The 13,390-nt window shown below is 28.6% G+C and overlaps 2 protein-coding genes across 2 annotated transcripts; one reads left to right on the top strand and one right to left on the bottom strand.

Annotated features, from left to right (window-relative positions):
* Window positions 1-384: 384 nt before the first annotated feature.
* On the bottom strand, window positions 385-810 carry LOC124939361 (glycine-rich protein 23-like). Its single transcript, XM_047479841.1, has one exon. The coding sequence runs from the start codon at window positions 808-810 to the stop codon at window positions 385-387; it is 426 nt and encodes a 141-aa protein (XP_047335797.1).
* A 9,376-nt stretch (window positions 811-10,186) lies between these two features.
* Window positions 10,187-13,185, top strand: LOC124939360 (neuroguidin). The gene is made up of 7 exons (XM_047479840.1): window positions 10,187-10,233; window positions 10,358-10,445; window positions 10,908-11,087; window positions 11,192-11,374; window positions 12,123-12,302; window positions 12,397-12,551; window positions 12,695-13,185. Exons 1-7 carry the CDS (start codon window positions 10,187-10,189, stop codon window positions 12,822-12,824), a joined length of 963 nt encoding a protein of 320 aa, XP_047335796.1. The 3' UTR covers window positions 12,825-13,185.
* Window positions 13,186-13,390: the final 205 nt, after the last annotated feature.

Raw genomic sequence — 13,390 nt, 5'->3', positions numbered from 1 at the left:
TATACAATGTTCTTAAACAAAACAAGACCTCGTGTTTTATGTTTTATAATAATTTTTTTTAAGCAAGAAACATTAATTTGATTCAGTTGAAGAAAATCACAAAAATCTTGAAAAATAAAATTAAGTTCAAAACAAGGTCTCTTTAAAGAAAATGAACTTATTTTGATAAAACCGAAAGGCAACTTTTCTTGATAATTCAAAATACTAGCTAGAATACAAGCTGCAATTATCAAAATTACTAGCTAGTAAATAAAGTTGCATGCATGTTACAATAGTACTGGATAATGCATAAAATGAAAACTTCAACATGAAAACATTACAATAATAGATAAAAACATTAACTAGAACTCAAATAGATCAAAAGATCGTCATCTCGTCCAATTTTCAAGGCAAAATCCCACCAACTCCAATACCGCCAGCTTTACCAATGCCGCCACCAAGACCTCCAAGTCCACCAAGTCCACCACCACCACCAAGTCCACCAGCTCCACCAAGTCCACCAGCTCCACCAAGGCCACCAGCTCCACCAAGGCCACCAGCTCCACCAAGGCCACCAGCTCCACCAGCACCACCAAGACCGCCAAGTCCTCCGACGGGTATCACCGCACCAACACCAGCAACCCCACCAACTGCTGCAAACCCTCCAATTACACACTTCTTGTCCTTAACACCTTTTCCAACATTACCATCAGCCACCTTACCATCAACAATGACCTGTTTTTGGTCATTGTCACCAGTAGGGACATTCCTAGCAGTTGCATGAACTAGGACAAGTGAAAGGACAAACAAGAAGTACAACTGGGAGGCCATCTCTCTCACAAATATTACTATAAATCTTAATGCTAATTCTATAATTTGTAGGTGGTGTGGAGTATTGAGCAGAGAAGGCTTGTATTTATAGGGTTCAAAAGAAAGTGGACAGTTGAGGGCATTAAAGTGCCTAGTTAAGCTAGTAATTAAGCGCTTTTAGAAATGGCATTTCATGTTGGGTATTTACTTTTTTTTCTCAGAATTAGGTGGGGAGTAATTTTTGAAACCAGGAGCCAATTTAATATATGTCTCGCCAATAGAACAATTCTGTACGTCGCAATTAAACCATCAGCTAGCTGGCCTTAGATTCCAGGTTTAAATATTTGTTGGTAGAAGTTGAAATGGATCTATACATGCAAGATGTAAATTAAAAACATAGAGAAGCAATCTAAATGTTTAACTAGGTCGATTAGAAAGAGTATATCCAAGTGAAGAAAGGTTTAATGTTGGATTCCCTCTAAAACATACTAAATGAATAAAGTGAGTCTTACTAACCTATCTACCCTAAAAAAATAAACTTTGTTTTCATAAAATGATAATAATAAAATAAAAATATAGAGAAATATTCAAAAGAGTTTCAATTCATATATTTGAAAAATTAAATAATTATAATTTTTATTTTTAAAAATAATTTGAATATATATTGTCTATATTATTAAAATACTGATTTGATTTATAGACGATGTAAAAATGTTTTGTATATGTTTTGAATCCATTGAGAAAAAATATATTTATTTAATATTTTAACATTTTAAATTAAAATATAAAAAAATTGATTCAACACGACGTGTTTTAATTGATAAATTGTAAAAATAAAATATATTAAAATTAAAATTTTGAGCTAAAAACAGTAATGAAAAATTATAAAAATTATATTATTTAAATTTTGGTATAATTAAAATTAAATTTCAATTCTAAATTTTAAATGTACTAATAAACATGATAATTGATCAATTATGAAATCATGATAACTCATCTCCTTATATTGGACTTGTTTTCAAAATTTCAAACAATGAAACATGACTCTCTAACATCATGGAGTCATTCCCTCAATTGGTCCACAAGATATGCATAACTCTAGCAAGATTCATGGTATTACCATAAAATCCTCTAAAATATCTCACTAAAGAAAATGCATTAAAGAAGTGTGCAATTGATAATATAAGAATAACAAAATTGCTTCACCATTGACTTATTATGCTTAAGTAATCTCTTAATGTGATGTAAATTAATTTTCAAATTGAAGCACAAAAATAAAGATGGCACTAAAACACAAAAATAAAATATTTTACTATTATTGACATATTAATCTTAATTAATGAGTTAGATGTTACTAATGTTTTTCTTTTATATATATGGCACAACTTGAAGGGCTTGTTTTACATATTTTTAAATCATGAGTGTAACATTTATAGATCAATATATACTCTCAAATAGATAACACAAACATGGATGTTCTGCCCGGCTAGCCCAAGTGCTATATATTGCTAGTGCTAAGGTAAGACTAAAGTTTAAAAAAAAATCTTTATTTTTCTCCTTTCTCTTATTTCTTTCACAGTTAAAAAAATTATATTTCTTAATTTTACAAAATAAAAAACATTTTAGTCTAATGCAACCCAATTTTCATGGTGGGCACTATTGGTCATGTCATTATACGCCCTACTTTACTCTCATTAAAATTTATTAATTCAAAATCATACAGCTTTTTTAATATGTATTGGCTATATTCTTTTATAATATATATTTTGAATTATTTATATGTTTAAATAGCAACAAAATTAAGATTTTCTTTATAAATTTTAGTTGTGATAAATTAAAATAAAATATTTTAAGGCAATAGATATTTTGAAAATTTTAACAAGTTTAATTATTTTAAATTATATTTATAACATATTGTTAAAATATGTAATGATATAACTATATTTATATTTATTGGATTGCTATAAATGAGTCTTATTTTTCTTTATTTTTTTCTAGTTAAAGGAATGGTTGAATGTGAGGGATACTATTTACTTCGGGTTGGAGTCCACTACTACCAAATTGCATATTTTTATTTAGTTTTGGGAACAATTTCAAACTATAATTAAAATTGGGACAAAATAGTGTATAGTGTTATCATATATATCTTGCTAAATATACCTATTTTTAAATGAAAATTTGAGCTCATTATAAAATTAAAGTAAATAAAAAATGCATTTCTTTGCCTTCTCATTTTCCTCCTGATTGTTTACTCTCTATCTCTCTTATCTTACATAGTTTGTTTTTAAGTTGTAATATGCTTATTTTTTAAAGGATTTTATCATTGTTATACACATGGTTGTTTGTCGTCATCTATCATTCTGGTAGTCTCTGTTCCCAAGTATACTTCTTTATAAAGATGCAATTATAATCCGATTTTTCAATAAAAATTGTTCCGTTTATGATTGATTTTTCAGTTTGATAGGTTGTTGATCGAAAATGGGGTGGATAGTATTTGAGTTTGCGCTCCAATTTCATACAATTCGGTCTAAACACAAATAAATATTTTACATCACAATATATTTATTTATTATTCATATTTTATAAGAATTTTAAGTTTATTTTTTATAATAGTATAAATTTTTAATATATAACAATATATTATATAAAAACTTAATTTTAGCATAGACAAATTTTATTATATTAGAGAATATTGTATAAACGGTATTTTGCCGAGATTTTGAATACCAGACAGGGATAGCATTAAAACAAATTTATTAAGTAGAACAGATCAGCGATAACAAATGCACTCTTCATCGTTTTTATCCTTCTACTTATTACAAAAAAAAAAGAATAAAAATAAAAAATAAAACCTTTATTTTCATTTCATTGCAGCCTAATCCAAATTTATTTTATTTTATACGATTTTACTTAAATAAAATAAATTTAAAAATAAGTGTAGACATTCATTTTTAACTCTCCAATTTTATAAATAAATTCCGAACAAATTATTTTCTAAAATTCATAGACGACCTCATTACACGGATTTAAAATAAATAATTATTTTGTATATAATGTTGTATCAATCGAATTCCAAAAATTGTTAATTCTAAACAAGTGTTTAAATAAAACCCAAAATATAAAATAAATGAATAAGTTGATAAAAATATAAAATGAAATAAATATATCTATTATTAATTCCATTATGTCTGTTTTTTTAAGAATTGAGGTTTGAAGGAAAAAATTGGATCGGAAAAGTCATGGTGACACTGTGTACAAACGTCGGACAGGCTTGTCAATGGCCTAGGCGCACAAGGTCAACACTTAGGAGGACCAACTCAAGGCGTGGAGCCAAGGCCAGGCCCAAACCAAACGCAAGCCTCACGCATGGACCCAAGGCACAAGGCAAGTAACCTAGTTCTCATGTAGACCTCCCATCGCCTTGCATAATGTGTCCTAGTGGCCTGAATCTGCCCTATTTGCGGAGCAGCTAGACAAAAATGAGGAAAATCTCATTTCTTTTTTAAATCCTTAACTCTCTTATTTATCCACCAAATTAATTCCCGAAAAATGTCTCATGATCGGGCCATATTTGGAGTTCAAATGTGCCAGCCGATTCAAGTATTAAGGACCACACATTTTGAATTTTATCCTACAAAAACTGGTCCAAAAAAATCGAAAAATTGATCTAAATAAGATTTGAATTAGCTCACTTCCTCTTTTTAGTGGTGTTATATATCCCATAAAAGAGTTTGGAAGACGACACACAAGCCAATAGACTCTCATTTCGTTTTCACTATTTTAAGCTCTAAGCTTTTCATTTCTCTAATATATTCCATAAAGGAGCTTGTTGCGCACCCGCGAACTCCCTTGTCGAACCCGTGCCAAGAATCTAGTGAATCTGCACCCGATTGAGCCTCTATCACACCATGCCCACCTACGTTGTACGCCTGACTCCTGTCGAATGGCACCCTAGTCCGCGACTTGGCCCTTAGCCCATGATTCCCTGTTGGTTTAGTTTTTGTTATTCTTTTTTTTTCTAATTACTCATTTGATCTTTTAAAAATGTTAAAAAAAATGTTTTTAATCAAAATAAAAAAATCTTTTTAAGGCCTGTTTAACTAAATTTTTATTTTTTATTTTTCATTTGTTATTTTTATTTATAATTTCACCCTTAAAAAATCCTAAAAATATGAAATCAACTTATTAATGTTCACAAAATTAATTTGTGACGTGAATTTCAATTTTTTTTAATTATTTTTATTATTTAAATCATTTTTATTTTTATTTTTTTTAATTCCAAAATTTTGTGGATTATTTTATTCTTATTTACGAAATTAGTTCGTGGCCAAAAGAAATGGTTGTCATTTATTTAAAATTATTTTTTATTTTTTCTTCACTTTTCTTCGCTTTATTTTCTTTATTTTATCCTTAAATTTAGGTTAGAGCTTATGTTAAATAATTAGAAAAGTTAAGTTGAAATATATTGACAATTAAGTGTGAAAATATTTTTAAATAATTAGTCAAAATCAAGTACATACAGTCCAAAAGACATAATGTTGATGCTTTTTTTTTTTGTAATGTAATCAAGTACTTAACTTTTTTTTTTAAAAGAATCTTTTTTAAATGATGTTTTTATACTCTCAATTGTATTTTTTTTATTTTACGGGAAAATTTAATTGGTGACTATGAAAGGAAAAAGGTTTTTCAAAATAACCGAACAATTTGTTTATTTATTTCAAAATTCAAAACTTATAGACGAATTTTAATGTGTAGATTAAGTAATATTTATTCAATTAAATAAACTTATATAAATAATTTGTTTTGTTATTTTATTTTTTTTATTTTTTATTTTATTTATAAAATTATTATATTTTATAATTATATATAAAATAAATAATAATATATCATTGTACCTAACTATCCAAATTTATGAATTTATAAGTGACTAAATAATTTTTAGTTATTTTCTTACCTAACCAACAAATGGGCATGTTGGATATTCTCCAAAGAGTAACAATGGAATAGCTCGGCTCAGCCCCAAGACACCTCGAACCTTCACTTTAGACTAGTGGGAGTGTGACAGGTAATTTTGGTTCCGACACAAAAACACGAGACTGAACATACAAAAATTAGGTTATGGTCATGTATTTTTTTGTTGAGTCAAAATAATGTCAATTTGTTTAACCTAATTAATAAATAAGTCAAAATCGAGTTGACCTAAAATATCAAAAGAATACTCGATAACCCGTTTACAAGTTTCTTTTGTTGGTTTTGAGTTTTATTCTTTCATTTTCATTAGCTCATTTTCTTTTAGCTCATTTTCTTTTGTAAACTTTTTTATAAACGTATTTGTGATTTAGCTTATTTTTGTTATATGTTAATGTCATTTTAATTTGAAATAAAAAGATACGAATTGATTATATCAGGTTTAGTTCGAGTTGATTAGGTAACTCAGTTCAATTGGATCAGGTTCGGATCAATCACAAATAAATAGGTCAGGTTCATGTCAGATATTTTGACCTGAATTACTAAATAGGTGAGGTTGAAATTAATAACGTTCAACCCATTAACTTGTCAACCTGAACTCAAAAACATGAAATTGAGCCAAATACACATTACACTCTAGTGGGAGTTATTTTTATTTATTTATCTTAATATATAGTATATATATGATTATTATTTTGAAAGAATATCTCTTATATTCTATTCTAGTCTTTCCGTAAACTTTTAATTAGGGATGAACAACCCTACTTGTCCGATTCAATCAAGTTTTTCATATCGAATATCCGCCTCTATTTTTAAAAAAATTGTGATCCGTATCCAACCTAGTATTCGACCATTATCCAATCCGCAAACACCGGATCGAATCGGCCAACCGAATACCCACCGATCCGATTTTTTCATATTTCTATTTTTTTTGATAATTAATTATTTAATAATATTTTTATTTGGATAAATAGAGAATTAATTTAATTTACGGATATTGTTTATTGAAAATTATCAAAATACTATTTCAGACAAATAATAAAAATATACTACCTATTAATGTTAGGCCCTTAAAGTTTGTAATTTTTATAATATATTGTTTTATTTTTGAATTTTAAAGCTCACCGGATCGATTTTGGGTATCCGAATTATTTTTTGTCTGATCTGTACCTGATCTGAAAATCTGATAAAAATATCAGATCGAATCGGATCGATATCTGAATCATATCCATCGAATTCAAATTTTTTCGGATCGGATCGACCAGGTCAACGAATCGGATCGGCTGAATCGAATATTTTGACCACTCCTACTTTTAATCTCTTATCAACACAAACACAAGTTAAAGTATTAATTATAACTAGCATGTATCCCGTGCATTTGCACGAGTAATAATATAAAAAACCATGAAAAAAATATTACAGTAAAATTTTTATGGGCGGGTGAACCCACAATCCGACCCAAGTATCAATTTACTCTCACATATATCTAAATTAACCACAGCTCTCGACCCGGTAATCCCGACACTTTAAAAATTAAGTATCATTATATATATATAGATTAATTAGTTAAAAAGTTGAACTTATATTGTTAAAATGTCACGCGTTTATCAAATTTTGGGTTGAATTTAAAATATAAAGTGTTATTAGCCTAGTTGGTTAAAAGGTTAAATTTGTTTTGTTATGTTGCAAGTTCGAACCATACCTATAGCATTTTTAATTTTATTTTTAACCGTTTTAAATTTATGGGTGGGTCAACCCACAATCCGACCCAAGTATCCATTTACTCTCACATATATCAAAATTAAACACAGCTCTCGACCCGGCAATCCGGACACTTTAAAAATTAAGCATCATTATATATATATATATATATATATATTAGTAAGTTAAAAAATTGAACTTATATTGTTAAAATGTCACGCGTTTATCAAATTTTTTTGTTGAAATTAAAATATAAAGTGTTATTAGCCTAGTTGGTTAAAAAGTTGTACTTGTTTTGTTATGTTGCAAATTCGAACAATACCTATAGCATTTTTTTATTTTATTTTTAACAATTTTAAGTTTATGGGCGGGTCAACCCAGAATCCGACCCAAGTATCCATTTACTCTCACATATATCCAAATTAACCACAACTCTCGACCCGGCAATCCGGAAATTTAAAAATTAAGTATCATTATATATATATAGATTAGTTAGTTAAAAAGTTGAACTTATATTGTTAAAATGTCAAACGTGTTGAATTTAAAATGTAAAGTGTTATTAGCCTAGTTGATTAAAAGGTTGTATTTGTTTTGTTAGGTTACAAATTCGAACCATACCTATAACATTTTTAATTTTATTTTTAAACGTTTTAAGTTTATTGGCGGGTCAACCCATAATCCGACCCAAGTATCCATTACTCTCACATATATCCAAATTAACCACAGCTCTCGACCCGACAATCCGGACAATTTAAAAATTAAGCATCATTATATATATATAGATTAGTTAGTTAAAAAGTTGAACTTATATTGTTAAAATGTCACGCGTTTATCAAAATTTGGGTTAATTTAAAATATAAAGTGTTATTAGCCTTGTTGGTTAAAAGGTTGTACTTGTTTTGTTATGTTGCAAGTTCGAACCATACCTATAACATTTTTAATTTTATTTTTAACCGTTTTAAGTTTATGAGTTGGTCAACTCATAATCTAACTCAAGTATCCATTTATTTTCACATATATTCAAATTAACCACACCTCTCGACCTGACAATTCGGACACTTTAAAAATTAAACATCATTATATATATATATATATAGATTATTTAAAATATGAAATAATCATGTATATTTTTATATTATAAAAATTTATTACAAATAATTTTCAATATGTTTTTTTTTATTTTAATAAATTTATGTATTTTATAAATTTTAAAATGATTAGAAGTTGATGAGAATTAAAAAATGTACTGAATTTATAATTATATCTCTTATCTCTTTTTTGATTAATTTTTTTATAAATCACAATAGTAAAACTGTTTGAATTTCGTTTAAAATTTTAAATTGTCTATTGATCTCTAAATATTTTAAAATTTTCAAATTAATATATATGTGTTTATAACCAGAAATTCAAAATATTGTATTATAAATTATTTTATTTTATTTTATAAATTAAATAAAATAATGAATATTTGAAAATTTATATTATAAAACAAATATATACATTTATTGTATGGTGAACAAAATTATTAAAATCTCGAATTTATTCTTAAAATCTAATTATTTTACGATTTTAGATAAGGTTAACGAGACTCGTTTTAAATAAACTCTTAAATAGTTAAATTCTTATTATTTTAAATTTACTATAATATGATTATACAATGGTAGGACTCTACAAATAATTTTAATTTTATGATTTTATATTTTTTACATTAAATTAACAAATTTATATTTATAAATTAAAAAAATCATTATTTGTTCAAATAAATAAATTAATATAAATAATTTTAAATATATGTTTTTTATAGTATTATTTTTTAATTATTTTATATTTAAATATATAAATTTTTAAAACTTACCTTCATAAACTCTAAATTTTGATTCTCTTTTTCATTGTACACGGATATATGTACTTGGTTTGGGAAATTTGACGAAATTACCCTAAAATGTTCTTTAAATATGCGGGTTAACTGCGCAAATGACCGCTTCAAAATATTTTGCAGAAATTATCTCGTGGCGTAACGTGAAGGGCAGGATCGTCTCGCGAAAGAAAAGTCTGTAAAATGTCCAGAATAATTGTGCCCTTCGTATGACGATCGTGCCCCTTCACGTTACACGACGGGGATAATTTCACAGGCTTTCTCTTCGCGTGACGATCATGTCTTTCACATTACACGACGAAGATGATTTCGTCAAAATATTTTAAAATGATCATTTACACAATTAAATTTATGCGTGTCATCCGCATATTTAAGACCCTCCTAGGGTCATTTAGTCAAATTTCACCTTGGTTTAGGGTTTGCTAGCCATCAAAGTTTTTTTTTATATTAAAACGGTAAGTGACAGTACCCACCTAGAATAAAAAAATTATATAAAAATTAAAAACACATTTTTAAATCATATATAAATTTAAGAAAAATATCCTTTCATTCATTTAACTTAATTATAATATATCTTGGGCAGCCCATCTCAGCCAAAGTCCAGCCCTAAATAGTTTTATTTAATTTAATTTGATAGTTAAGCCCAGAATCCTGACCCATTCCCTCTCCTCTCCCTCTTTCTACAGAGTAGTTCTTCTCATTCTAAAACCTAACTTCACAACAGCGACGGCAACACTTTTCTCCGGCTCCGTCAGACAGCTTCGCCGGCACTCAGTATCCAGTCGCCGATTATCCTGTTGGGAAATTGAAGAGTGACCCTGCGATTGAGAGAAAACTTTTAAAACATTAGCTATGGTTGATTCTTCGGAAAACACAAAAAATGTTGATATGATTGAAAGGTAAGTATTCATATACATATCTTACCTATCTACTGATTTCTGTTTTACTGTTACTCAATATGTTAGTTTGTTTATGGAATATGTACATATTCAGTGTATAACTTTTGATATTTGATTGTTCCAGAGAAACTCCCCAGTTATTGGCAGTGTTGAAGGAAATGAAAGATGGGTTAGAAACAGTTACTTGCAAAATTCAAGTTCTAACAGCAAAGGTGAGACATTGTTACTGATTCTAATTCTAGGATTATAATTCACTGATGTTTGAAAAGTAGTTAAAGATTATTTCATCCTAAATTCAATGAAGGTAAGTCAATATATGTAATTGAAACAATATTAGTAGTGATTACAACAAACTGACAATGTGTTTAATCAAATGATTTACTCATAACAGTATAGTTGTTATCTCAGACCAAGCCTAAAATCAAACCACGATCTCAAACTGATTAGATTAGGATGAAATTAAAATGGTAATTATGATAGAAAGATGATTTTCTGGCATAATAGCAGATTGCAGTTCCTAATAAAACAATTATCTGTTTTCCAAAATCTAAGCTTTCTGTTACATAATTTTGGAAAATTATGTAAACTTTTGATAGTTTTTTCTTTCTTGTTTCTTGGTCTATATGGTAACCTGAATTATGTGCTTATATATCCTATTTTGCATCATACTATAGGTGAAGGATAATCTTTTTCCAACTTCTGATGGCTTGAGCTACCTTGAGGCCAAACAATTGCTGCTGCTGAATTATTGCCAGTCACTTGTATATTATTTGCTTTGCAAGGCGAAAGGATTTTCAATAGAGAGCCATCCTGTTGTCCTAAGCCTTGTGGAAACTAGACTCTTTTTGGAGAAGGTATGGAGCTATTTTTCTTTCTTCATGTGTTGTATAAAGTTATTTTATTGTTTGTCCATTCCAATTTTCTCACATATTCTTTCACTTTCTCCCCTTTTACACAGATAAGACCCATTGAAAAGAAGCTTCAGTACCAAACCGATAAGCTAATGAGAGTTTCAGAAAAATCAACGGATAGTGCTGGTGTAAATGCTACTGTTGAAGACCCATCTAAGAAGGAAGATGATTTGCTCAAATACCGACCTAATCCAGATATGCTTATCAGCAAAACCGAATCAGTTCTTGAGGTGAGTACCAAAGGCTATTGTATTTGCTTCTTTAGTGTGGTTTATTTGGAAATAATATATTTGTCTTTTTTGAAGAATCTTCTTTAATATAAAAAATGGTCATAGAAGTGTATTTTGGTAAATTAGTTATAAAGAACTAAGTAAAGTGTATTTGGATTTGCTTATCCCATCATCAATCAAATGATTAAAATAAATGTTATAAAGAGCTAAGTAAAGTGTATTTTGGTAAATTAGTTCATGATTTAATAGTAGTGGTTTAATGAGATCAAGGCTTGTTTGATAAAAGATTATTTGGATTTGTTTATCCCATCATCAATCATATTACCTACTAATATAATTTTTACTCTTTTATTTATAACATTTTATAATATTAAATACTACTGGCCCATTTGGAAACACTTTCTGGAGCTCAAGCTCGGTTTTGGAGGAGAAAACGTCCATAAATTTCCTTGGAAACATATTTTTTTTGGTCACGATCACGTTTGGTTGTTGATTTATATGATATAATGTTTTGGAACTTAACTTAACTAGACATATATTCATAAGTTTGTTGACGTTTTATTGTCCAGGCCTAAATTCAGCTCTAGAAAGTGTTTAGTCATATAACCCCAAATATTTCACTTTCTTGTCAAAACAAGGTTATTTCCGAAAAAATGGATTATTTATTAAAAAATAACCTCCAACAAACTCATAAAATCCTTTTAAATTTTATTTTGTTGATTGGATTTCTTTCTGGTGAACTATACAGGATGAGGCTTCTGCTGGTGTGTATAGACCTCCAAAGTTTGCTCCCACTTCAATGGAGGAAGATAAGATGTCGAAGCAAGAAAGAAACGCAGCAAGATTGGAGAAACAGACGTTGCGACAAGCTTCACAAAACTCCTATGTCAGAGATTTGATGCATGATCTTGAAGGAAAGCCAGAGGAGGTGAGTGATAGAATGTTGTTGCATGATAAATGATAGATCAATACAGTATTTTTTTTTCTAAAGTACTTTTTGTTGGGTGTGATTGAAAATGCAGGTAAGAGAAGAAATTGGAGTTGAAAGTATGGAGCTTACTAATTATCGAGCTAAAATGGAAGACCGTGCAAGGAGAGAAGAGGAACTTTTCACTCGTGCCCCTCTAACTAGGGTGGAGAAAACTAAAATGAAGCATATGAAGAGATCAAGAAATGGGTATGTTTATTTTCAAGAACAAAGGTTTAAATTTTGTTTCTCACTAAGAACACCGAAGTGGACTTCCTTGAGAGAATTAAAGAAAAAAGTTATAACTTAGTATTAGTATGGTAATCGATAATTAAACGGATTTCACATTTCAGGTTGCTTGGTCTGACGGATAGTTTCTATAATGAAATAAAGAGTTTACCATTAGAGGAGGAGAATAAGAGCATTGACAACCAACCTGCCTTTGTTGCTGAAAAAACAAGGAAAAAGCAAAAGGTGATTTGATTTGATTCGATTCAATACAGAGTGAATCATCTATTTCTTTCTCTTGTCCCATTTATGTGTATAATTTGTTTTCATTTACCCAGAGGCGCCACTGAAGGTCAGACTGGAATCTAAAAAGGTTTTCAGATAGATGGATGGATAGCTCACTCAAAACCAGACCAAATGCAGTCTTTGTTAAAAAGTAAGTCTTTTGTAGTCCCTGTTCTTCTGAAACATGGGGAAAGAAGTGCTTTAATGGTGTTTTATTGGATTAGCAATACTTTCTGATTTGACAGAATTTTGAGTTTTATTTGATTGTGCTTCCAACTTGATAATGTTGTATTCTTGATGAATACTTATAGGTTTTAGTTTTCTTACCTCATATTTTTCTGTCTTATTTTGTTGTAATAGTTACTAATATGATGTTTCATTGATCACTTGCTTTTATATCTCTTTCTGAATATCTTTAATGTTTGGATTGAATTTTTCTAATATCTATAATTGATTAGGTTAGGAAATTATAAGCTCTTTCAATTTAATCCCTTGAAGGAGAGCATAATGTTTTTATCCCATCACTTCTTATTTTT

This window comes from Impatiens glandulifera, chromosome 5 (assembly GCF_907164915.1).
Source record: "Impatiens glandulifera chromosome 5, dImpGla2.1, whole genome shotgun sequence".
NCBI classification, from domain to species: Eukaryota; Viridiplantae; Streptophyta; class Magnoliopsida; order Ericales; family Balsaminaceae; genus Impatiens; species Impatiens glandulifera.
The sequence above is the reverse complement of the archived record's forward strand: the minus strand, read 5'-3'. Positions and strand labels throughout refer to the sequence as shown.